This window comes from Chrysemys picta, chromosome 1 (assembly GCF_011386835.1).
Source record: "Chrysemys picta bellii isolate R12L10 chromosome 1, ASM1138683v2, whole genome shotgun sequence".
Classification (NCBI taxonomy): Eukaryota; Metazoa; Chordata; order Testudines; family Emydidae; genus Chrysemys; species Chrysemys picta.
Window position 1 is genome coordinate 85,893,187 of NC_088791.1, and position 24,781 is coordinate 85,917,967.

General features: G+C 45.0%; 1 protein-coding gene and 3 non-coding genes across 26 annotated transcripts in view; 3 read left to right on the forward strand and 1 right to left on the reverse strand.

Annotated features, from left to right (window-relative positions):
• The first annotated feature begins 725 nt into the window (after positions 1–725).
• On the forward strand, positions 726–797 carry TRNAD-GUC (transfer RNA aspartic acid (anticodon GUC)). Its single transcript has one exon. It is a non-coding gene; the product is annotated as a tRNA-Asp (tRNA).
• A 178-nt stretch (positions 798–975) lies between these two features.
• TRNAD-GUC (transfer RNA aspartic acid (anticodon GUC)) lies at positions 976–1,047 on the reverse strand. The gene has a single exon. It is a non-coding gene; the product is annotated as a tRNA-Asp (tRNA).
• A 56-nt stretch (positions 1,048–1,103) lies between these two features.
• TMPO (thymopoietin) overlaps positions 1,104–24,781 on the forward strand; it is a 65,212-nt gene continuing 41,534 nt past the window's right edge. For 20 of the 23 annotated variants that reach the window (XM_065561084.1, XM_005305218.5, XM_065561099.1 and 17 more), the window contains exon 1: positions 14,607–15,341. In XM_065561084.1, the coding sequence (XP_065417156.1) occupies positions 15,096–15,341 (246 nt within the window). In that variant the 5' untranslated portion in view covers positions 14,607–15,095. Of the gene's footprint in view, positions 1,238–14,448; positions 15,342–24,781 lie in introns of those variants that run through there. The other 3 variants (XM_065561188.1, XM_005305220.5, XM_042859790.2) reach the window with 3 other exon arrangements.
• On the forward strand, positions 1,836–1,907 carry TRNAW-CCA (transfer RNA tryptophan (anticodon CCA)). Its single transcript has one exon. It is a non-coding gene; the product is annotated as a tRNA-Trp (tRNA).

Here is a 24,781-nt window from a genome sequence, read left to right on the forward strand (position 1 = left end):
CTGGTTCTCCACTTGTAAGGTAACTCCCTTCTCTTCATCTGCCAGTATATTTATGCCTATATCTATAATTTTCACTCCATGCAGCTGAAGAATTGGGGGGTTTTTTACCCACGAAAGCTTATGCCCAAATAAATCTGTTAGTCTTTAAGGTGCCACCGGACTCCTCGACTAGATTGGGGCAGGACGAGATGCCCTAAAAATCCTTGTTGGATTTTACGTGGTTTGCCAGCCACACGCCTTGCCCTCTCTGCGATCAGGGCCGGCGCAACCCATTAGGTGACCTAGGTGGTCGACTAGGGCGCTACAATTTGGGGGGCGGCGACCACGGCGGTATTTCAGCAGCGGGACCTTCTGCCGTCTCTGTGGGGGGGCGGCATCATGGGGCGGGACCTTCCGCCGCCTAGCACGTCAGAAAAGCTGGCGACGCTCCTGTCTGCGATTAACCTCACTGTTCCCCCTGTGTGTGGAACAGCCATTTTTTCCTTGTGGTTTTCCTAGTTAGGCAGCTGGCTGGGAAGGGATAATAAAGTCTGATGGAGAAAAGGCTGAACCATCTTCTGCAAATTCTTTCACTCAGAGGGATCAGATAGGTCACTGTGCATTAAAGATCTGATCCAAATTCCAGTGGAGTCACTAGGAATCTCACCATTGACTTTAACGGGCCTTACAACAATCTCACTAAGTGATGTGAAATAGGCGTCTTGCAAGATTCACTCCCAGCCAATTCCTCGTTAGTATAGTGGTTAGTATCCCCGCCTGTCACGCGGGAGACCGGGGTTCAATTCCCCGACGGGGAGGCAAATGTACATTTTATTCCTGTACTATTTTATTTATTTAAGGTAACAAAAACCAAAATGTCGTTCCTAACTAGAAACGTTAATTTCTTTCACATTTTAAACATGCTTTAATTCTTTAATGTTCTGGTTTATTTAAAAAAAAAAATGCTCAACAGAGAACGTTTTAAAAAACTAATGCCTCCCCGTCGGGGAATCGAACCCCGGTCTCCCGCGTGACAGGCGGGGATACTTACCACTATACTAACGAGGAGCTGCGTGATAATAGCTCGAAGATGCCCTCACTTATAGCTGATGGAACAGAACCCGCGATCGTTTGTAAACCCGCGGGGGTTGGTAGGGCGGTGCTGAGCGTAAAAGTGAGCGGGAGTCTTCCGGGCGCCACTACGGACGGAGCGGGTGAGGGCGCTGGGCTTGGAGAGGCAGGAGATTAACCCGGCGAGGTACTGAGGACTTCATGGGAGTCCAGAGAGTGCGGGGAGCGAGCGGAAGTGGAGCCATGGGGGGCACGGGGTGGTGCGTGAGTTGCTGCCAGGGATAGGTGGGGGGCTGGGAGTGGAGGGAGTTGTTCTCTGGGGGCGGGGGCTGCCGCGCAGTGGGGGCTGGGCGGGCTGCTCGGGGAGGCTGCCGGGCTCTTCCCGCTCGCTCTGCGGCCAGTGGTGGCTGTCCCGCCACGTGGGGGGGAAGGGGGTGTCTACTGGGGGGCGGCCGAGATTCCGTGCGCGGGGGAGGTGCCTGACCGGGCCAGGCTGGGGGGAAGGGGCCGTTAGGAGCCCTGGCCGCGAGGCTCCCGCAGGTCAGAGCCGGGAGCGGGACGCGCGAGCGCAGCCGGGCCAACGTGAGGCAATTGGACCGTTCCCACGCCGGGGCGAGGGGTTCCCTGCCACGGTCAGGGCGCGCAGGACAGAGCCCGTCACTGTCGGGCCGTGTCCCCAGCCCGCTTCGCCTCCGCCAGTTGGGACTCAGCGAAGTTGCAAGGGAGCAGCCGTTGGATTGCGGCGGTTGGTGATTTCTAACGCGGGGCGCCGCACTGCCCAGCAGGACCTCGTGGCGCAACGGTAGCGCGTCTGACTCCAGATCAGAAGGCTGCGTGTTCGAATCACGTCGGGGTCAATTGAAGTTCTTTTGGTTCTTCAACCGCCTGCCCTGCATAACGCCCGCTGCCTCCCAGTCCTTCGCCCTGATCTGCTCACTGCCCATTAGCGGTGCTATGGGCGGGGACACAGCTACAAAACGGGGAGCGTCCCAGAGCAGGAGACCTGCTTTCAGCATTTCTGTGACAAGAAACTGTTTTCAATAAAACGAAATCTCAAAACCCCCATTTCTTTTCCCCCATCTCACATCAATCACAGTTCACAGCTATCTCGCATTCACGCACCTCCCTGCTGGGGGACCCAAGGGCGCGTTAGTGAGGAGTGAACAGTTCAAGGAAGATTTGAGTGTGAGAAAGGTTATTCACCTTGTGCAGTAGAAGTGTCTCCCTATGGGTGCTGGGTGCTCCGCTCTAGGTGTCTGTGACTGCGTGCACCGATCTGAGGTGCATGGATACACCTACAGTGGAGCACCCATAGAGACACAACTCGAAGAAGAAGGGGGTTGGACTAGATGATCTCCTGAGGTCCCTTCCAGCCCTGATATTCTATATTCTATGAAAAGGTTACTCACCTGGCACAGTAACAATGGTTTTTCAAGGTGTGTCCCCCTATGAGTGCTCCACTGTAGGTGTAGCCACATCCCGGGCCCTCAGATTGGGGATGCAAAGACACCTAGAGTGCAGCAGCCATAGGGACACTAGCTGAGGAAGAATCACTATTTCCTGGTAAAACTACATTTTCCGGAGAAGGGCTGTTTTGGCAGGCCACGTCTCAGCCACCACTTAAGCATGGTTTGGTTTGGTTTGGTTAGCTGGCTTTGTCCATTAAAATTATGAATGGTACCTGAATACTGCGAACTGCAAAAATAATAACTTTGAGGCACTGACCTTGTAAACATATGGAGCAAAGACATACTCCTTGGGCGTCCAAGCCTGGAGATGTATCTAGCCTCTCCGGTATCTTAAAGGTTTTGCCTGACAATAAATAAAAATTGTTCTGACCAAATCGTGATGCCATGCAGTTATTATACTGCAGAATATACTCATCCATGAGTAAGGCTATGATTTAGTCCTGGGTATTTTTAGTAAAAGTCATGGACAGGTCATGGGCAATAAACAAAAAATCACAGCCCGTGACCTATCCATGACTTATACCCCTGATTAAATCTTGGGGGAGGGGACCACTACTGGGAGGAGGTGGGGCAGGTCTGGGGAGGCTGCTGCTGCGGGGAGCTGCTGGGGACCTCTGAGGAGTGGCTGCTCCAGCCACCCAGGGACCAATGCTGGGGGCCACCAACAGCGGCTGCTGCCGAGTGTCATCAACAGCAGCTTCTCCAGCCACCCTGGGACTGCTGCTAGGGGCCACTGACAGCGGCTGCTGACCCCCCCAGGACCGCTACTCAGGTAGTCCCTTGGGCCAGCCTCACTGGTCGCTGCTCGGGCAGTCCCCGGGGCCACCCGAGCAGTGGCTGGTGTGTCTGGCCCTGGGGCCACTCCACAGCGGCTGGTGCGGCTTGCTGCAGGGATGCCCGATTGGCTGGCTGTGGAGCTGCTTCAGCAGCGGCCGGTGTGGCTGACCCCAGGTCAACCTGAACAGCTGGCCCTGTAGCCAGTTGCTTGGGCAGCCCTGGGGTCAGCCACACTGGCCGCCACAGAAGTCACGGAGGTTGCAGAAAGTCACGGAATCCGTGACCTCCGTGACAAACACGGAGCCCTATCCTTGAGCCCCAAAATAAATTGTCTTGGGTGTAGAGTATCTGTGAGTCAACATTCTGATTTTACATTATTTCTACAGTTTTTACTTTTTATCCATAAGGAAGAAAACATTCCTGGGACTGATTATTATGTGAAAAGAAAACGAAATGTACATACATGATTGAAGAACAGGAGTACTTGTGGCACCTTAGGCTTGGTCTACACTAAACCCCCAAATCGAACTAAGGTACGCAACTTCAGCTACGTGAATAACGTAGCTGAAGTCGACGTACCTTAGTTCGAACTTACCGCCGTCCACACGCGGCAGGCAGGCTCCCCCGTCGACTCCGCATACTCCTCGCGGCGAGCAGGATTACCGGAGTCGACTGGGAGCACTTCTGAGTTCGATTTATCGCGTCCAGACAAGACGCGATAAATCGAACCCAGAAGTTCGATTGCCTGCCGCCGAACCAGCGCGGTAGGTATAGACAAGCCCTTAGAGACTAACAAATTTATTAGAGCATAAGCTTTCGTGGACTACAGCCCACTTCTTTGGATGCATCTGTCAGATGTTAGATATGTTTTAAAGTATTGATAAGTGAAAAGTGGTCAGTCAACTTGCAGTGTTTCGCTGTAGGATTCTATTTTCATACTAAACATATAAAGAGACACTTTTAAATCCAGGAATTTAAATGACTCAATCATGTATCAGAGTAGCAGCCATGTTAGTCTGTATCCACAAAAAGAAGAACAGGAGTACTTGTGGCACCTTAGAGACTAACAAATTTATTAGAGCATAAGCTTTCGTGGACTACAGCCCACTTCTTCGGATGCATCCGAAGATACTTTAAAACATATCTAACATCTGACAGTCTGATACTAGTTAATTGTATAGTCTTTCAGGTTTCATGCATCAGATTGGCCAAATCATAGAGTTAATTTGTTTTCTAAATCAATTAGAATGGAAGAGATATAGGCCCTGATTTAGCAAAGCACTTCAGTGCATAGTTATTTAAGTGGCAATTCTTCAACAACAAAAACTTAAAAAACAGACTCCAAGGTGAAGCTGCAGAACTGGAATTAATTTGCAAACTGGATACCATCAGATTAGGTCTGAATAAAGACTGGGAGTGGTTGGGTCATTACAAAACCTAAACTTAATTTCCCCAATACTCATTTCTCCCTACTCTTGCGTCTGATGAAGTGGGCATTCACCCACGAAAGCTTATGCTCCAATACTTCTGTTAGTCTTAAAGGTGCCACAGGACCCTCTGTTACTTTCTCCCTACTGTTACTCACACCTTCTTGTCAACTGTCTGTAATGGGCCACTCTCTTACCACTTCAAAAATTATTTTTCCTCCCTTGGTATCCTGCTGTTAATTGATTTATCTTGTTAGACTGACCTCACACTTGGTAAAGCACCCCCATCCTTTCATGTATTTATACCTGCTCCTGTGTTTTTCACTTCATGCATCCGATGAAGTGGGGTCTAGCCCACGAAAGCTTATTTCCAAATAAATTTGTTAGTCTCTAAGGTGTCACAAGGACTCCTCGTTGTTTATGCTTAACCAGGCACATGAGTTCATCACTATTTAGCTTCAATGGAACTACTTGTGCTTAAGAAAAAGTGCTTAGCTGACTCAGGGCCATAGTGAATGATTATTGCTGCACTAATATAATAGTAAAGATCCCATCAGATAAAATTGTTATTATGTCTTTATTTATAGAATGTATAAGAGTGGTTTTTTACTTAGTCCTTGTGCCAAAGATTTTACCATTTAAATTAGATAGATATTATATAAAGACACCAGTATGCACACATGAAAGTGAGGAGATATTCTCAAGAAAGAGCTAGCAGGGTAGGTAAAAAGAGTGATTTTTGTTTTCAATTTGTAAAGGGATTTGTTTGTAAGAAGAGAGGAAGGGAGCTTCGCACACAGGAAGCAGGAGGCTGTTTCAACTTCAGAAAGTGGCATAAAAGAAGAAGGGAAGCAAAGACAAAGGGAGTTTTAAGGGCTGGGCGTGGGGGGAGGCGTAAATGAGAGCAAATATGTAGGAAGGGAACTGTGTTGTAAAGAGTCTTGAAGATGAACAAAAGAAGATTGAATTTGGAGTGAAAGGAGAAAGTCAACAAAGGCATTTCAGGCATTGATAACATTAGAGGGGTGTGACAGGCAGATGATTTCAAAGCAGCCTTTGGACAGATTGGAGTGGGAGATGCCAAAGGCAAGAAGTCTATGAAGGAGAAAGTTACAGTAGCCAAGACATGAGATGATCAAGACAAGAACTAAGATTTTAACAACTGGGATAGAAAGGATAGCATTTAATGAAGTTATAAAGGAGGAAATTACAAGATTTGGTGACAGCCTGGATGTTGAGGAAGGAGAAAGAGGTGTCAAAAATAAGAATAAGGTTTCAGGCTTCGGGCATGGCTACACTGGAAACTTCAAAGCACTGTTGCGGGAGTGCGAATGTGGTCGGAGAGAGCTCTCCCAGTGCTCCTGGTAATCCACCTCCACAAGCCTCCCAGTGCTCGGAGTCTGTCTACGCTAGCGCTTTAAAGCGCTCAGACTTGCTGTGCTCAGGGGGGTGATTTTTCACCCCCCTGAGCCAGCAAGTTAGAGCGCTATAAAATGTAAGTGTAGACAAGCCCTTAGGTATAGAGAAAATTGTTTAGTACCATTTAAACAATGACAGAAAAGAATGAGATAAGAGGTTTGGGTGAGTTTTAGATCTACATCAGTCAGGTGGTATCATAGAAATTAAGTTACTGAAATTAGCAATGTTCTGTGTGTCTTGCTTTGAAAATAATTCTCTTTTCTTCTCCTAAACATTAAAGACCTGGAAATCTACTCCAGAAACATAAAGAGGAAAATCAAATTAGGTGCATATTCTGCTAGAAGCTTCCCATCAACATCAGTCCTGAGAAAGTCCTTGTTTCATCTTCCAAGCATTCACTCTGTCAGTGAAAAGGAGATGGATATAGGGAACAGCCAAATCGGCATGTATCCCTCTAACACCCTCCTGATAGCTTAGGGCTTGTCTACACTGGTAATTAACAGCGCTGCAACTTTCTCACTCAGGGGTGTGAAAAAAGACCCTCCTGAGCGCAGCAAGTTGCAGTCCTGTAAAGCGCCAGTATAAACAGTGCCCCTTATTGAGGTGGTTTTTTTAGAGCGCTAGGAGGGCTCTCTCCCAGCACTGTACCACGACCACACAAGGCACATTAAAGTGCTGCTGCTGCTGCAAGCATTAGTATCTTCTGCTAGGTGCCCTCCATTACATGTACTGGAGAGTCATTCACTGGCTATTACAGGGGTTACATTTTCAGGGGGTTGCAAGTTTTTCAAAGAGATTGACGTTTTAACAACACAGCATTATATTATGTAATTGGCTTGGGTTGTTCCATATGAGTTTATACGTCTCATTGTGGTACAAGAAAATTTGGGGAGCGGCCTTTTTACAGTTAATTGTTGGCAAAGGCAGTATAATTTAAAAAATGTGATTGTAAGTGCATCTGCCCGGAGGCAGAGACAACTGGCATGCTTCTTAAATCTAAAAAAAAAAAAAAAAAAAGATTAAATCTACCTAAATCTGTCAACCAATTTGTCTGCCTTCTTCATGCCAGTGAGACCCTTCTTTACAAATTCAGACTTTTGACTTTCCCTAGGCTTCTAAGCTTTTACCTGGATTAGACTAATAGTCATGGAAAGTCTATCCAGCTTTGTGTTCCCTTAACAATACAATAGATTCTGTCTCCAAAAGAACCATGTCTAAAAAGCTATCTGTCTATATCTCTCACTGCTGTTCCTAGGGTTGCCAGGTGTCCGGTTTTCGACCAGAACACCCGGTCGTAAAGGGACCTGGTGGCTCCGGTCAGCATTGCTGACCAGGCTGTTAGAAGTACCCCAAACGCCAGCTCTGCAGCTCCCATTGGCTGGGAACTGTGGCCAATGGGAGCTACGGGAGTGGCGCATGCAGATGGGGTAGCACGCAGAGCTGCCTGGCCGTGCTTCCGCGTACGAGCCGGAGGGGGGACATGCTGCTGCTTCCGGGAGCTGCCTGAGGTAAGAACCACCCAGAGCCTGCCCCCCTGCCCCCTTCCACACCCCAAACCCCTGCCCCACCCTGGACCCCAAATCCCTCATTCTTGGCCCCACACCAGATCCCGCACCCCCAGCCAGAGCCCTCACCCCCGCCTGTACCCAACCCCCTGCTCCAGCCCAGAGCCCCCTCCTGCACCCCGAATCCCTCATTTCTGGCCCTACCCTGGAACCTGCACCCCCAGGCCAGAGCCATACCCCCTCCCACACCGCAACCACGTGCCTCAGCCCATAGTCACCTCCCATACTCCAAACCCCTCAGCTCTACCCCCCCCCCAGTCTGAACCCCAAACCTCTCATCCCTGGCCCCACCCCAGAGCCTGCATCCTCAGCCGGAGCCCTCACCCCCTCCTGCACCCTAACCCCCTGCCCCAGTCCAGTGAAAATGAGCTAGTGAGGATGTGGAGAGTGAGCGACAGAGGGAGGGGGGATGGAGTGAGAGGGGGCGGGGCCTTGGAGAATGGTTGGGGCGGGGCCTTGGAAATGAGCAGGGCAGGGGGCAGGGCAAGGGTGTTCAGTTTTGTGTGACTAGAAAGTTGGCACCCCTAGCTGTACCTCGCCAGGCCTGCAACTTCATGGCCATGTCAAGGCACATTCAGTCCAAGGAATACATACTTCTGTAGCTAACATGCAGTCAGTTGACATCTGGAGGGCCTACTCTCCTTCAAAAGGTTATGACAGACTCACACTGAAGTGGGAGAATGAGGCGCCAGGAGCTTTATAAGGTGGCCACACACAACTCTTTTGAAAACATTTACAAAGGATTATTGCTTGGACTCAGCCCCATGGCAAAAATCAAGGTTGACCTATTGGCATTAGCTTTAGATTCTCCAAGAATAGAGACATCCCACAGCATATGTTGTATCTTTGAAGAAGAGATAATTGTGTGCTTGTAATTGTTATTCTCTGAAGATATACTGCCATTTAGAACAGAGCCCTTACACTCACCTCTTCTGAGGTTAGGGGTCTGTAATTCTGTTACTCTTCCCCAAATTTCATAACATTAAAACTCTTGCTTATATAGGAACTGTTGCTTGGGAACACTTATGGTGGCTATATCCACCTGCTGTAGCCAACAGCTTTGGAACATTAAACTAAAGAAGTTTCTGTCTGCTCTTGTGCTGGGAACACACACTTGAATGGAGATCGAGTACAGTGTTTCTCAATCTTTTTGATATAAGGGACTGGCTTGCTGCCTTCCTAAACTGTCAGGGAGATCTCAGGGACCGTCACTAGTCTACAGACCAGTTGCTGAGAAACACTGAAATTCTAGTACACATGTACATCTTCACAAAACAATTATAGATAATCTTTTTTATAAAATGGTATATGGAATGAATTTGCAAACATTTATGAAAGTGAGAGATGACTAGAACTAGTTGGAGGTTGGCATAGTGTGAGCAAGTCCTCTGAACTAACTGATACTAGTCCATAGCTTCTCTGGAACGGAAACTGCATATTGTGCCAGACTACGATGTAGCTATGATGTAGACAAACATCCCCTAGGAACTAAGGTGAAACCACAAAGCACATGTCACTTGTGACCAGATCTAAACATGTGTCCTAAGAATGGAGGGGTTAGTGTATTATAGCTATCAACCTGAAAAGCTTATTGTATACATTTTTGTTATATTACTATGGAGAAAAATATTTCTCTAAGCTGGAAAAAAAAATCTAAGAAATGACCCTTTAAGCTTACAATAGTAGTTTTATGGATGGTGACTAGAATTTCTGAGTTACTGTTTGTATATTATCAAGTTTAAACTCACATCTGGAAATGATTCAGCATGGAAAACTATAAAGTAACCATTTTTTACATAATTTCGAACTGTCAGTTCACTCAAAGTAGGAACTGATACTTCTATTTTCAGTCCTCATTCGCTTAGGGCTGTGTCTGTCAAAATGCCAGTAGCAAAAAGTTTAAAATATTAATACAATTCAGTTGTGATTTCTTTTTCCATACGAGTAAATCATCATTTGGGAATTTTTATGCTTGAGTAAAACAGATTAGGCAAATTCAGCCATGGAGTAACTCTGTTTTAATTAATGGAGTTACACCAGAGATGAATTTGGCCCACTACAGTGAGATATGTTTCTTTCGTATGATTTTGCAAATTCAATTTCAAGTGTATTAAAAAATGAACCTTCTGATGAGAAAACTAGAATTATGTACAAGTAATTTTTTCATTTTTTCTCTTTCATTCACTCAAGAACATGGAAAAGCAATGTGATTTAACTAAGTATAATTGCAGTGTACAATTATGATTAGGCAACTGTTTCTCTTATTTATAATAGCAATTCCCACCTTCTGTTGCAGACTTAGTAAATACCTTTATTTTCTTTGCCAAACTTTGTCATGCACCTGGATTAAATTAAAATTCAATTTTATGTTTTTTAAAGTTGTGTTTTAGATAAAGGGATTTCCATTTTAATAGCTAAATCTTATAAATCAAGGTGTTTTTTTGAAAAATCACATTCTTAACATTTAAATTTGAAGCTCCCTGTTAAATGCTTTTCTCATCAGTAAGACATGGTGGGTGAGGTTTTTTTTGGACCAACTTCTGTTGGTGAGACAGACAAGCTTTCTATTTTATACAGAGCTCTTCTGCATTTTTTGTTATCTTTACTTTGCACTTAGAGTTAAATATGAAAAAATACCTTTAAAATTTCTAACAGATTAAATCATCATCCAAAAATCTCCATTGGAAATGCATTCTGAATCATCTTTTAATACACAAACTTAGAAAGTAAAAATCTTACATTACAATGCAACATGAAATGTACTTTTTGTTTTATTCACAATGCTATAGAACAAGGGTCATCAATAAAGCAGAGGAAGCTCCCACTAAACTCAAGATTTGAGATTATTCAAAAGCTAGTCAGCCTCGGCCCCTCGCATCAAAGAAAAGTATTTGACTGGAAATCTCTTCTCACTTTCTGGAAAGCTGAGGAATTCTGGTAATTTGGAAGGGTCCTGTACAGAAAGTATTTTTGGCTTCTGCTTTCAACATATTTCACATTTTTAGGCAGGCTTACAGTAATTTTTCAGCAGTTGAAAATGGACATAATCTCACACTTGTATCCCTCTCTTCTGTTTTCCTCTTCTCGTTAGCATATATCTTGACAATAAGTAAAATACAACTACCTGTCTCTCAGGTAGAGACAGTGGAGAATGTGATTATTACTGATTCAGCCCTTGAAAAACAGAACTCACTGATAGATACAAATTTAGCCTTAATTTCAAATAACATAATGCTTCACAAAAGGTGTCACCAGCCAATAGCTTTGCATTCAATACTCTATAGGATACAAGTTAGCTAATAAACCATGCTGGCAGTTTTTTCCTATAAAAACATTGGAAGCAGGGGGCCATTTGGGCTGGCTTGTAGTGACTTGATATGTTTTTCTAGCTACTGTCTGGTACTCCAGAATCTAAGCTCTCATTTTAAAAAAATAAGGGCCAGATCCTTAGGTGGACCTGATCTTTAATCCCAGAAGTAGCCACAGGCCTTCAAGGCCTCCAGTATAAATTATAATAGAAGCAGGAGATTCTGGACATATCACCTACTACTCTTTCCCTATCCCTGGCATGCCTCTAAACACCCATTACACCTAGGAGATGTAGAGCTGGCTATACCATCTTCATGCCATCCAGGGATTCCCCTGTACAAGGTGCACCTCAGGGGCCAAGAATCTGGCCCTAAGGACTTGTCTACATGAGGAAGTTTTACTGGTATGCATTAGAATGTGATTTAAAGTGCCATAGTTATACCTGTATAACACCCCATGTGGACACTCTTATTGCAGTAGAAGAGTACCCTTTTCCAATTTAGCTTATATTGCCTTCTAAGTAGTTTAAGCTAAACCAATAAAGCCACTCTTATCCCAGAATAAAAGGCATGTCTGCAGGCACTACAGCAGCACAGAAGTTTTTCCTTTGAGATAGGTAATCCACCTACCCGAGCAGCAGAGGAATTTTTCTATCAGTCTAGATGTCTACACTGGTGGTTAAATTGACTTAAATATGGCACTCAGGGGTCTGAATTTTTCATACCCCTGAGTGATGTGTCTAGGTCGATCTAAATTTTAAGTGTAAACCAGGGATGAGTCCCTGCGTGGGGGAATTATACCAGTATAACTATAGTGGTTTAACCATACTGGTATAATTATACCAGTATAATTGGTATAATTATAGTGTACTAGTCTACACTTAAAAGTTAGGTCAACATAGCAACATTATTCAGTGGTGTGAAAAGTCTATGTTTCTTTTGACATAATTACCATAATTTGGGGAGGTGATGTTCCTACACCAATGGAAAAAAACAATGTTCTGTCGGTGTAAACTGCATCTATGCTATGGGATAATGCCAGAGTAGCTACTGTCTCTGAGCCATAGATATACCTTGGGAAAAAAATGTTTTGTGCAGTCAATCCCTTAGCCTCTAGTTCATATGGTTGGGGAAATAACCTTCAAATTGTAAATTGAGTGTAAACCAATGCAGTGATGTCTACCATAGTCTATGTCTACACTGCCACTGCAGTTCCCAGGTATGAATAGCAATGCACACCAAAGTGTTGCGCTGTAACTGCCCTGTGTGAATGCTGTGGGCGTGAACTAGACAGGTCCTAGTGCGCAATAATGTAGTGCTCTTCATCCACATGGAGGAGTTACAATACAGCACTGTGGTGCTCACTGCTGTTCACAGCCCATAGTCCAAACTGTGGAGCAGTGTAGACAAGACCTGAGTCTGCAGATAGTCTGTAATAATAGCCTTGAGAGGTGTGAAGTTTGCTTATTGACCACAATACTATGTTAACATGGAAGTATAACAATTACAAGTGCCAACATTTTTAACTATTTCACTGTTGGAGGAAGCACACACAGAAAAGAGAGAACCAATGATATTATGAAAATATGCACAGTCTAGTATGAGAAGCAGCTTAATCCTGCTAAGGGGCAGCAGGGGAAACCTAACTAGAGATCTTAAATACAGAAATCATGTTATTGTCTGCACAGACTTTCAATAGTATCAATGGCACTTTTTGTAACATGAAGGGGTTTTTACTGATGGCTTTGATCAACATTTTCCAAAGACGATTCTCTCCTTGCAAGCTTTTAAGTGAGTGGTTCTCAAACTTTCGTACTGGTGACCCCTTTCACATAGCAAGCATTTGAGTGCGACCCCCCACCCCTTATAAATTAAAAACAATTTTTTATATATCTACCACCATTATATATGCTGGAGGGAGGGAAAGCAGGGTTTGTGGTGGAGGCTGACAGCTCACGTCCCCCCCGTGTAATAACCTTGTGACCCCGAGGGGTCCCGACCCCCAGTTTGAGAACCCCCGTTTTAAGTAGTGTAACTCTGTTGACATCAGTTGAATTATTCCTGGTTTACACTAGTGTGTAAGACCAGAACTAGCTTTCCGACACAGCTTTTGTGCAGTATGCTGTTTTGCTCTGCTGCTGCCTTCTTATCTCAGAGTTAGATGTAAATCAATAGTGCTGTGTTTATGTATGCTTGCAGTTTTTGAAGCACTTTGAGGTTGTTCTGGATGAAAGATACTATTTACATTTCAAATTATTAATTTTAAATTGGGGCAGGGATTGTTTTTCTTAAGCATTTCCAAGAACCCATTATGTGCTATCAAATCCGTATGAACCTTGGGTGAGGTTTAATAATGATTTGTTTCATACAAAGATGGAAATGGATGACAGTGGTCAATATACCTTTGTTTAGAAATACTTGCTTAAAGTGCTGTCAATAAGGAAAAACAGTCTCCATCCACAATTCAAATTAATTCTCTTACAAACTGACCTTAATACTGTAATCCTACTTGCTCTGTGACACTCTTTCTTCAATAGATGTGAAATTATTAAGAATGAAGGCACACAATCATAGTTCATTAATGGTTATTTGCACTGCAAGGTAACTGAAGTTCCCAAGCTAGCTTCAGCATGGACTTCATCTGGCACAACACTGATTCACCAATGGCAGAAAATCTGTTCCGGGGTGGAGCTGTGATGGTGTATAGGGCAGTCAAAACTCCTTCTGTAAAGGGAGTCCTTAGCTGGTCAGCCCTGCCCTCGAAGTAGCTGTTGCTATGTGGGGAGGAATCATGAACAGTTTCTGATTCAGAAATCTATACACAGGTTTCTAAGGAGCCTCAACTGCAATTTAAAACTGACAGCTCTGGGGAACCCCAGAGGAAGATTAGGGGCCTAAAAATTGCCTGTCACCTTGGGAATGAATCCACCAGAGTGCAGCAGCCCTCACTAGTTCTGGGAAGTGCAATTTTGGAAAAAGCTGTAAAAAAATCTAATTTAATTTTCATCACAAGCAGCCGCCCCTAGCCCAGGCTGTGGCCCCACCCTCATTCCCTTGAAGCCAGTGGGGTCTGATATAGGGCCAGTTGCATGGAGCTCAGGGTTCACTGCCCCAGGGACCTTGCAATCTAAGGTCCCAATCCTGCAGCCTATTCCCCATGGGCATGCGCCTGGGGAAGTTGTGGTATTGGAACTCAAGTAATGGGCAATGTCCCTTTCAAGCTTTGCAATACACTAGAAGGGATTTCTTTCTTTACTTTTTATATACTATTCACAGCTTTTAATGGCAAGGGCAATGTCTTGGCTGGATTTTATCTCCTCCGCCCGCTCGGTGCCCAGATCAAAGATGTTTCCTGAAGAATCCAGGAAGGCCAGGCCCGCGTGTGAGGAGGCACTTCACAATGCCTCTGAAAGTGACAGTTTTGAAAAGCAAAGGACACACATGGGACAAGCGGTGCTGTGTAGGGCTGATCGCGCCACTGGGGCTGGCTTCAGACGACCTGCCGCGGGCCCACGCGACCAATGGGAGACTTCAGCCGGGCTCTAGGAGGTTCTTAAATGTCTCACTGAAACACCGGCAGCAAAACCCTCTGTGCTCCTCTCCCAGAGAGCGACTACAGAAGAGTCGGGGCAACTCCTCCCCAGCCAGAGGGTCTCGCCCCTGCCCTTCTGCAACTGCAAAGACCTCGACCTCCTCTGCGTATGGGCGGGGGGTTAGCGGCGGCGGGAGCGCCTCTCCTGGGGGAGGCGTCTAGACCATGGCACCTCCCCGCCTGGGGGAGGGAGACGGCATAACGCCAGCGCCTCTCCCGCCTGAGCCGAATTTAAACTGCGTTACTACTCTTCGCGCAAAGCACTACTGCTGGTGGAGCCCTTGCGCCGCTCCCCACTCAAGCCCGCAGCCAATAGCAGCCCAACTTCGTGACTCGCCCGGCCAATCCGGACACGCTTTATTGGAGGTCGGCGAAGCTCTCGCCGAGCGCGCCGCGAGTTGTTGGGTTCATTGCGCTGGGCAGGGGAGGCGATTCTCCCCCCCCCCCCTTTGTTGGTGTCTCTCCCGGGAGGGCGGCAGAGGCCGGCGATGCCCGAGTTCCTGGCGGACCCGTCGGTGCTGACCAAAGAGAAGCTGAAGAGTGAGCTGATCGCCAACAATGTGAGCCTGCCGGGCGGCGAGCAGCGCAAGGACGTGTATGTGCAGCTCTACCTGCAGCACCTCACCGCCCGCAACGCGCCCGCCGCGCTCGCCCAGCCCGACTTCTCCAGCGACGAGGAGAGGGAGCCCACCCCGCTCGGCGCCAGAAGCAGAGGAGGAGCCGCCCCCGGCCGGGTAGGAGACCATCCCCCTGCCGCTCGGGTGACCCCAGCGCTGCAGTACAAAGGACTGGGGCGGACACTGACCACCGCCCGTGCTCCCGCTCCTCAGTCTTTCCCTTCCCGCGCATGTAGACCCGTCCCCGGGGAGCTGGCCGTAGGCAGGCGGCGTGCGCCGCCTCCCGCTCTATCGGAGGTGCGGAGCGCGCCCTGGCGGCCCCGGCCTGTCTGCGGAGGTTTAACTCGGTTTAGGGGAGACCTCGGTGCTTTCCTCTCACCCAGAGTTCCTGGCGGCCCCCGCGTGGGGCAACAGCGGCTCTGGGTGGCCGATACGAGCTCCTCGGCGCAGACGTCTTCCCCCGGGGGTCTTCACTCGGCGGGGCGCTCGGGTCTCTGCCCCGTGCTTAGGGAGAGGGGCGCTCTGCCAGAGGGATTTCCTTTCCTAGTAACTTCAAACTAGGGCGTACTCCGTTGTCTGGCACAGCCCACTTCGCCCTGCAGCTCGGGGGCTCGCTGAGTGTCGGCTGCCAGCGCAAGGAGCATCTGCGGGACTAAGATGTTTGGCTAGGCTGGGAGATCGAGGTGTCTTGTTGATGCCTCGGTAAACTTTAGTAGTGAAGTTGCTGGATGGCAAATCGTCCGATGGATGCTTATTTATAACATGCAGAATAAAATAATATGGTAATAACATCTTTCGTGTTTGTAGTATGCCAGGTTCTTATGCTGTAACTCAAGTTGGCTAAAAAAGTTGTCTTTGTGTGTGTTGTTTAAAAAGAAATGGAATTAAGTAAGTAAGTTACTAATCTTTAGACCAATTTGCCCATGACTTTAATGTCCCGAAACTTAAACTTCATCAAAGGAAGAGAGAGTCAGGCTTCTTTCCACAAGACTGTCTTTGTGATCTAAACAAACCTACAGCTCTCCTACAGAGTTTGTTGCATTGAAATAACTCAGACAAGTGTGAACGTTTCTGTTCACACTGGTGGATTGTTACTAAGTCTATTTTCTTTTCTTTTTGAAGGAAAAAAATACTTAATGATTTGATCTAAGGAATGCTTTAAGTGTGACTGTACTTACCTGTATCTGAGTGGATATGCTATAGGGAAGTGCCTTGTTCAGTGCACGTGTTTGGGTAAGAACCAGCAATCTAAGAAAGCCGGTTCAACCCCGCAAGTATGCATGCAAGGAAAAAGTGGGGTGATGGACATGCAGGCCTTGCCTATACTGGGTAAACTTTATTTAAACATTATTTGAGAGGAAATAATTTTGCTTGTAATCTAAAATACATCAAAATACCATGGGGATGGGCCTCATATAAAAGACTTGTAATAAATAATCAATCATTGCTAGGTTGAGTTTTGAGTTGTAGTTCTTTTGATGTTTATAATCCAGGTGACTAAAATCCTGTATCTTTTAAAGGTGACTTGTGAAAGGGGAAACAAGAGAGTGTCCAGAACAAATCTATCCTCTTCTTCTTCTTTAACACTAGAAATTCAGACAAGTAGTATAGTGAGTACACTAGTACAGCTTGGGTGAAATTAGTACAGCTTGGGTCAAGAAACTGAAAGCTGAGCAATTGAAAGAGGAAGGGATTTTTATGTGTTAAATTTACTTTTTGTTCTAATGCTGAAGTCAAATGCCTGAGTAGAAGCTGAGAGGCTGTCTTTCTTTAAAGCTTAATGTTTCTTCCTTCAAGAACATTTCCTGCAAAACCAGGGAAAGCCGGACTTGACGTGCTTCACAATTCTGAGGCACCAAAAAAACCCAGCAGTAAAATATCAAATGTAGACAGATTTTTTTGGTCCTCTCTTGTACATCATAAAGAAACAAAAATGTAGTACAGCTTGGGTCAAGAAACTAAAAAAATCCTTTGCAGGTGACCTTTTAAAACAACTGAACACACAGCTCCAATACTTTTCCTAAAAGACCAAAAAAACCCACACTGCTGCCGTGACTACAGTGAAGAATATTATTGCATGGGTTATGTAACAGTTGCAAGAACAATAAACTAGAGGTTTATTGTGTGTCTGATGGTGAAGTACTTTTAGCATAAAAATTACAATAAATTATCTTACTGGGAACTTGTTCCAGTTTGAAAATAGTACAGTTGGTTGTGGCTTACATAGTGGGATTAACACCTCAGTGCTTGGTAACTGATATAGCATGCTAATCTTTCCTTATTTTGGAGGGGGAGCTATTTAAGTAATAGTCTCCTGCTGTTGGGGATTCGTCATGGAGACAACTGAAATGTTAACTGTCTAGAGATAAATAATTGTAGTTTAGCAATCCAAAAAATTGTTGCTTTTTAATAGCATTGGTTAAAAATTAACATCTTAGGACCATGCAGCCTTACTAACATAGTTGCAGAACATAGAGCCCTAATATTAACTCAATAACTCGAGCTCTGTTTAGCCATAAGGGGCAGACTAAGTGTGTGGAAGCTTTCTGCTGTATTCCCTGTTCAAACTTCAATACAAGACTTCAGTTCATAGTTAACATAGTGAGTTTCTGGATCTCTAATGTGCTCTGGGTGCAGGAGTTGCTCTCAAGGGTTTTGATTTGTGTATGATCAGTCAGGTGTGCCTATTCACTTTCTCTTAATACAAGAAGTGGGGGGGCACAAAGTGGAAAGGCAAACTTAAAATATGTAGGAAAAAGAGAACTGTCAACTAATGATGGCTGGTTGAGCAGCACTTGAGAATGTAGATTTAAAAAAATCTTCAAGGATTTACAATATCAGGCTGTGAATACAGTTAACTTATCTGTGATCTCATTACACTCCTCCTCTGCCCCTTTTCCCTCATACTGTTGCATTTTGTTTCAAATTAAACTTGGTGTTTGGGGCAGGGATTTTTTTCTTTTCACAGGCAGCTTGTTCAGCATTACCCATGATCAGACCACTTTTTCATTTGCTTATAATTTTGCTGAACTTTAATCAGCTGGGCTGAAATTTTTCATGCTGGATGTCTGCCTCAGGCTGAGAGCAAGGAAACTGTGTCCTGTGTTCTCAGTGAACCTTCCCTAACTTCTGGGCTCAGGCAGTTTGGTGGAAGAAACTGTGTGATTCTAATGCAAAGGGGACAAGAGGGAGGCCTGCCTGAGGGTTGGGAGGGGAGTAGACTGAGACAAAGAGCCTGGAGGATTTTGGGAAAAGACTGGGAACCATTGGGGTGGAGGATAGAGAGCTCTACGAAGAGTCAGGGTATGGGGGGAGAACTGAGACCGATTGAACAAAGATTAGGACAAGGAGCTTGGGGAGTGGGCACACTTAGGGTACGTCTATACTTACCTCCGGGTCCAGCGGTAAGCAATTGATCTTCTGGGATCGATCCCGGAAGTGCTCACTGTCGACGCCGGTACTCCTGCTCGGTGAGAGGAGTCGACGGGGGAGCCTGCCCGCCGCGTGTGGACCCGTGGTAAGTTCGAACTAAGATAGTTCGACTTCAGCTACGTGAATAACGTAGCTGAAGTCGAACTATCTTAGTTCGAAGTGGGGGTTAGTGTGGACCAGCCCTTAGGGCTTGTCTACACTGGAAGTGTTAAAGTGCTGCCGCGGCAGCGCTTTAACATGCCTTGTGTGGTCACTCCCAGCGCTCTTAAAAAAAACACCTTAACGAGGGGCGCGGCTCCCAGCACTGGGTCAATGTTTACACTGGTGCTTTACAACTGCTGTGCTCAGGAGGTTGTTTAACACCCCTGAGCGAGAAAGTTGCAGCGCTGTTAATTACCAGTGTAGACAAGACCTGAGATTGTGAGCTGGTGGGGAAGGGGAATGTAGATGGGTAGGACGGTGTGACTGTAGATTGAGGGGGAGAGGCATGCACAGGGTAGATCAGGGGTGGGCAAACTTTTTGGCCTGAGGACCACATCTGGGAATATAAATTGTATGACAGACCATGAATGCTCACAAAATTGAGGTTGGGCTGCGAGAGGGGGTGAGGGCTCCAGTTGGGGGATGTGGTCTCTGGGGTGGGGCTGAGGATGAGGAGTTTGGGGTCTAGGAGGGTGCTCTGGCTGGGTTTGGAGGGCAGGAGAGGGATCAGGGCTGGGGAAGGGGTTCAGGTTCTGGCTGGGGGTGTGGGCTCTGGGGTGGGGCTGGGGATGAGTTTGGGGTGCAGGACGGTGCTCTAGGGGATTGAGGGGTTTGTAGAGCGGGAGAGGGATCACGGCAGGGGGTTGGGGCATGGGGAAAGGCTCAGGGGTGCTGTCTCTGAGCACCGCTTACCTCAAGCAGCTCCCAGAAGCAGTGGCATGTCCCTTCTCCGGCTCCTACACGGAGGTGCAGCCAGGTGGCTCTGCATGCTGCTCCATCTGCAGGCACCGCACCTGCAGCTCCCATTGGAGGAGCGGGCCATGCTATGGCTTCCAAGAGCCACGTGGAGTGGCCCCTGACTTAGCACTTGTTCAGTGTATGGCCCCATGGCTTATGGCACACTACTCAAACCCTGCTTCTGAAGACAGAATTATTAATTTCCTTATGGGGTTATCACTATAGTATCTGAGAATTTCATTAAACTTGAAGTTCTCAGATATTTTCACAATGCACTGTGTGGTGAGGAGGTTATTATCCCCATTTTACAGATGCAAAACTGAGGCACAAAGACTAGCACAAAAGTATCCACTAACTTTGGGTGCTCAATTTGTGATGTATAGATCCTTATTTTTGATTCCAGAGCGACTAGCATTATATAAAGAACGAGGAGTACTTGTGGCACCTTAGAGACTAACAGGCTTATGTTAAATAAATCTGTTAGTCTCTAAGGTGCCACAAGTACTTAGTCTGTATCAGCAAAAAGAACAACACGGATACCACTCTGAAACGTAGCATTATATAGTACACCTCTACCCCGATATAACCAACCCGATGTAACATGAATTCTGATATAATGCGGTAAAGCAGTGCTGGGGGGGGGGAGCTGCACACTCTGGTGGATCAAAGCAAGTTCGATATAACGCAGTTTCACCTATAACATGGTAAGATTTTTTTGGCTCCCGAGGACAGCGTTGTATCGAGATAGAGATGTACTTCATTTGCAACTGCAAGTGCTCAGCACTTGGGCAAGTCAGACACCCTGAAAATGAACCTCTAACTATTGACCATCTAAGAAAAGTTTTAAAAGACTTGCTTAGCCTCATGTAGGAATTCTCCAGCTGAGTCAGGGATAGAATCCAGGTCTCCAGGGTAGTGTTCAGCTCCCTTATCTGTGAGGTCGTAGTTTCTCTTCCTGCAGTCCCTGCCTCATTGACTATACACTTCAGCAGTAAATGAAGCAGGGGCCCTCCAGGCAAGTCTCCGATTCATCTCCAGAGCAAAATCATTCTTTACACTGAATAAATCAGGGGTTCGGGGTGGGAGGGCAGAAGGAGAGGGAGTATGTGACCATGTAATTAAAGACTGTATAATGATGAATACACACAAGAGGGCTGAATTAAGGTTGCATGGGTAACCTTAATTTTAGCATTTCCTAACTTTTGAGTGCTTGACTTTACAACTTTATCACACACAAGAATATTGAGAACATTAGAATATGTAAAATCTTTGTACAGTACAGGAACTTATGCCGATTAGAGCCTTTAGGTAATGTTGGTATACAAACAGGATGAATTTGATTTAAATCATTAGTCAGGAAGACTCTATTTAATCATGGTTTTCTACATAAAAGTGCATTCTTATTGGTTGGTAAACCTTAATTCATATTCTTCACAACTCAGATAGATGTAGGTTTCATTTTTAGAAGGTACACACTATGCATTTTTAAACAGTGATTTATTTTGAAAACTTTTCAGATTAGTTTTACAGCTGTATCTTAAAATGAATGATTGATTATTTCATTTACCAAAGGTAATTGAAGCAGATAGTTCACCTCCCAATGACTTCATAAATATCTCCAATACAACATGTTAATCATTTAATATTTGGAGGATTTTCTTGATATGCTGTATTAGGAGGAGAACATCACCAGACAGACAACTAAAACAATTTAAATGTCAAGTATTCTAGATTTTTTTTCTTCAACAGCAAACGTATATTTTAACAAAACAAGCATATGTCCCTCGCTTCTCACATTTATCTCTAGACTTCTTCTCCTTGTCCAGATCTATTCTGCCCTGAACAATCTTCTATTCATTGAACTTTTTGAAACTTTGCACTTTTAGAGAGAGGTAAGGGATTGACTCTGTGTACACAAATTTGCAGAGGGACAATATAATTGCTATTTCTCAACTCTATATATTGATTTATTTAAAAACATTTTTGCTGTTAACAAGCATGTTACCTCTGGACACACACATCCACTGTTTGAGAACTGCAAAACTAGGAATCTCCGATGGAATCTTGTAGACTGAGCACTGAGTCCCATTGGGTAAATAGAAAGATTAACCTAAATCTATACAGAAGCATATGGAACCCCATAAAATTGGATCCCTAATCCATGAACTATTGGAACTCATTTACAAAACTTTTCTTAAACATTACATTAATATATTGTCTTGTACTATAGAATTTATAATCCCTATTCCATGATGAGATACGTTTGAGCTATAATAGTTTTAATTAAGATACATCTTAAGTTTTTCCTCAAAAAGCATTTTATCTAATCAAAAAAATCCAATTTTAAATCAAAAATCCAATTTAAGTTTAAAAAAAAAAAATCATTGATTTTTATCCACCCTGACAAATCAGTAATGGCAAGGAAATAATTACACCAAGTGCAAATGTAACCTAGAATAATCATTGCTGCAAGGTATTTGAGATCAAGAGCTTAGTCAGACTCCATAAAGGATTAGACACCTTTGGATAAAAACATCCTAGTTACATTAAACAAAAAATATAGGAGGAATACAAATTCACATGCTTCATAGACCAGCCCTCAGTGGTTGTCTCATCATATATTAACATTTTTTGTATTAATAATTCCCAGTGTACATAGTTTCACTTTTGGCAGCAGACATGTGGTGTTGACAAGACTTGTATTAAGAAAGCCCCATTCTGAGTAGTAGTAAAGATGCCTGAGCCTTGTCACTACCAGTAGTGGAGCTGCACCTGTTTGGGATTAAGGCTTTAGAAAATCCTAGTGTAAATGCAGTGTAGCTGTCCTCATTTTAGGAAGAAACCTTCTCTTATTAGCAGGTTATTTCATAGTTGTCCAAATGATTTCTGGCCCCTTTCATTAAAGCATGTGGTACCAGCTACGGTTGAAGACAAGCCATTGGAGTAGTAGAACAACTGATCTGACCTAATACAACAGATCTTAACTCTTGGCAAAATTCTTCTAGTCATTTTATTTTCAACAAGGGTCCTGGTAACCAGCAATCTCAGTGTTAGATCTTTTCTCAGCAGCACAGGTGGGGGTAGGACAACATGTAGAACTGAATTTTTCTCTTTTGCATTCTTTCACCCTCCCCACCCCAATCTTAGTGAGACTAGTTGGTAAGGCTTCAAGGTGAACAGTGACAGATCCTTCAAAAACCTGAAGAGAGTGTGCAAGTCATAAGCTGTAACTTGTTTATAGTGTGGGTGTAAGGCTAAGACAACAATCTTAGGAAAAAATGTGGAACCACCATTGATTTTAATTGCTTGTTTGGACATTTAGGACCCAATTCTCCAGTCTGTCAAGTTCCAGATCCTTTGCACAAATAGCTAACGAACATGTGATGGGGCCTTGCCGCTAAGGGTAGAGACTTCCACTTCTTACTTATGGAAGATTGGTAAGAAGTGGATTTTCACTGTGTACTCTTGCTCCTAAAGCCAAAGGTTTGCTTTACTATTATGTTATTGCAATATTGTATACACTTACTAGGTTATAAAAATTCTACAGTTCATATATAATCTAATGTCAAAGGTCTCTCTGCATGTAAAAACGGCATCTCATAACAGCACATCTTGTACCTGTGCGTCTAAGAATCGATGCCATACTTTGTCAAGTTTAATAACAGCTGTGACATAATAGCTTTGTGTTTGCACAGATAAAGTCAGTCCACACTACTTTAGGAGAGGTAGTATTTCCCCCCCCTCCCCCCAATTGAATACAACTTACTGCTTGGGACTTTCAGCGCATCTGTCTCCCTCTTTATGAAATAAAAATAACATATTACCTGCAAACAACTGATTTTTCTCTCCACCTGTTAAATAGTTCCTTGACAGTCTATTTTTAGTGCTCTATAATATATGTGAGGGCCCCCCCCTGCTTGTATTTCTGGTATCGCTCTGGAAAGGGTGATGGAGTCAGGATGATCAGATGTTGGATTGTGTTTCTTCTAAATATACAGTAATCTGAGGAATAGTAGCTGCAGTGAGTGGTAAAATTCTTGTCAGGGTCGCAGTGAAAGGCTAAGCTTATCTGTTTTAGTATGCACTACTAAGGATGTAACCAATTCTGTGGATTGTGATAAACATTATGCTCCTATATTTAGTCCATTAATACAAGCTGATAATGTATAGTGAACACTAGTGTTGTACATCTGTCTAGAGCAAGAAAGACCGATTGTTTTGACATGTGAAGTGGAAACACTCCTCTTAAACTGTGGTATTTGTAAGCTATCACTTATTTATATTGCAATATAGTCTAGAGACCTCAGTCAGGTGTCAGGCCCTCATCATGATAGGTCCTATAGAAGAATACAAGAGAAACCTTGTCCTTGGCTAAGGGTATGTCTACACTACGGGATTAATCCGAATTTATATAATTCGAATTTGGGAAACAGATTGTATAAAGTCGAATGTATGCGGCCACACTAAGCACATTAATTCGGCGGTGTGCGTCCAAGTACCGGGGCTAGCGTCTATTTCTGGAGCGTTGCACTGTGGGTAGCTATCCCATAGCTATCCATAGTTCCCGCAGTCTCCCGCGCCCATTGGAATTCTGGGTTGAGATCCCAGTGCCTGATGGGACAAAAAACATTGTCGCAGGTGGTTCTGGGTACAGCCTCACCCCTTCCTCCTTCCCTGCATGAAAGCAACGGACGGCAGACAACCATTTCGCGCCTTTTTTCCTGGGTGAACACTGCAGACTCCATACCATGGCAAGCATGGAGCCCACTCAGCTCAAGATAGCAGTCATGAACATTGTAAACACCTCACGCGTTCTCGTGGAGTTTATGCTGAGCCAGGACCAGAAAAACGAGGCGAGGAGGCGGCGGCAGCACAGCGACAAGCGTGATGAGGACATGGACACGGACACAGAATTCTGTCAAACCGCGGGCCCCGGTGCTTTGGAGATCATGTTGTTAATGGGGCAGGTTCTATCCATGGAACGCCGATTCTGGGCAAGGGAAACCAGCACAGACTGGTGGGACCGCATAGTGTTGCAGGTGTGTGATTCCCAGTGGCTGCGGAACTTTCGCATGTGTAAGGGCACTTTCATGGAACTTTGTGACTTGCTGTCCCCTGCCCTGAAACGCCAGAATACCAAGATGAGAGCAGCCCTCACAGTTGAGAAGCGCGTGGCAATAGCCCTG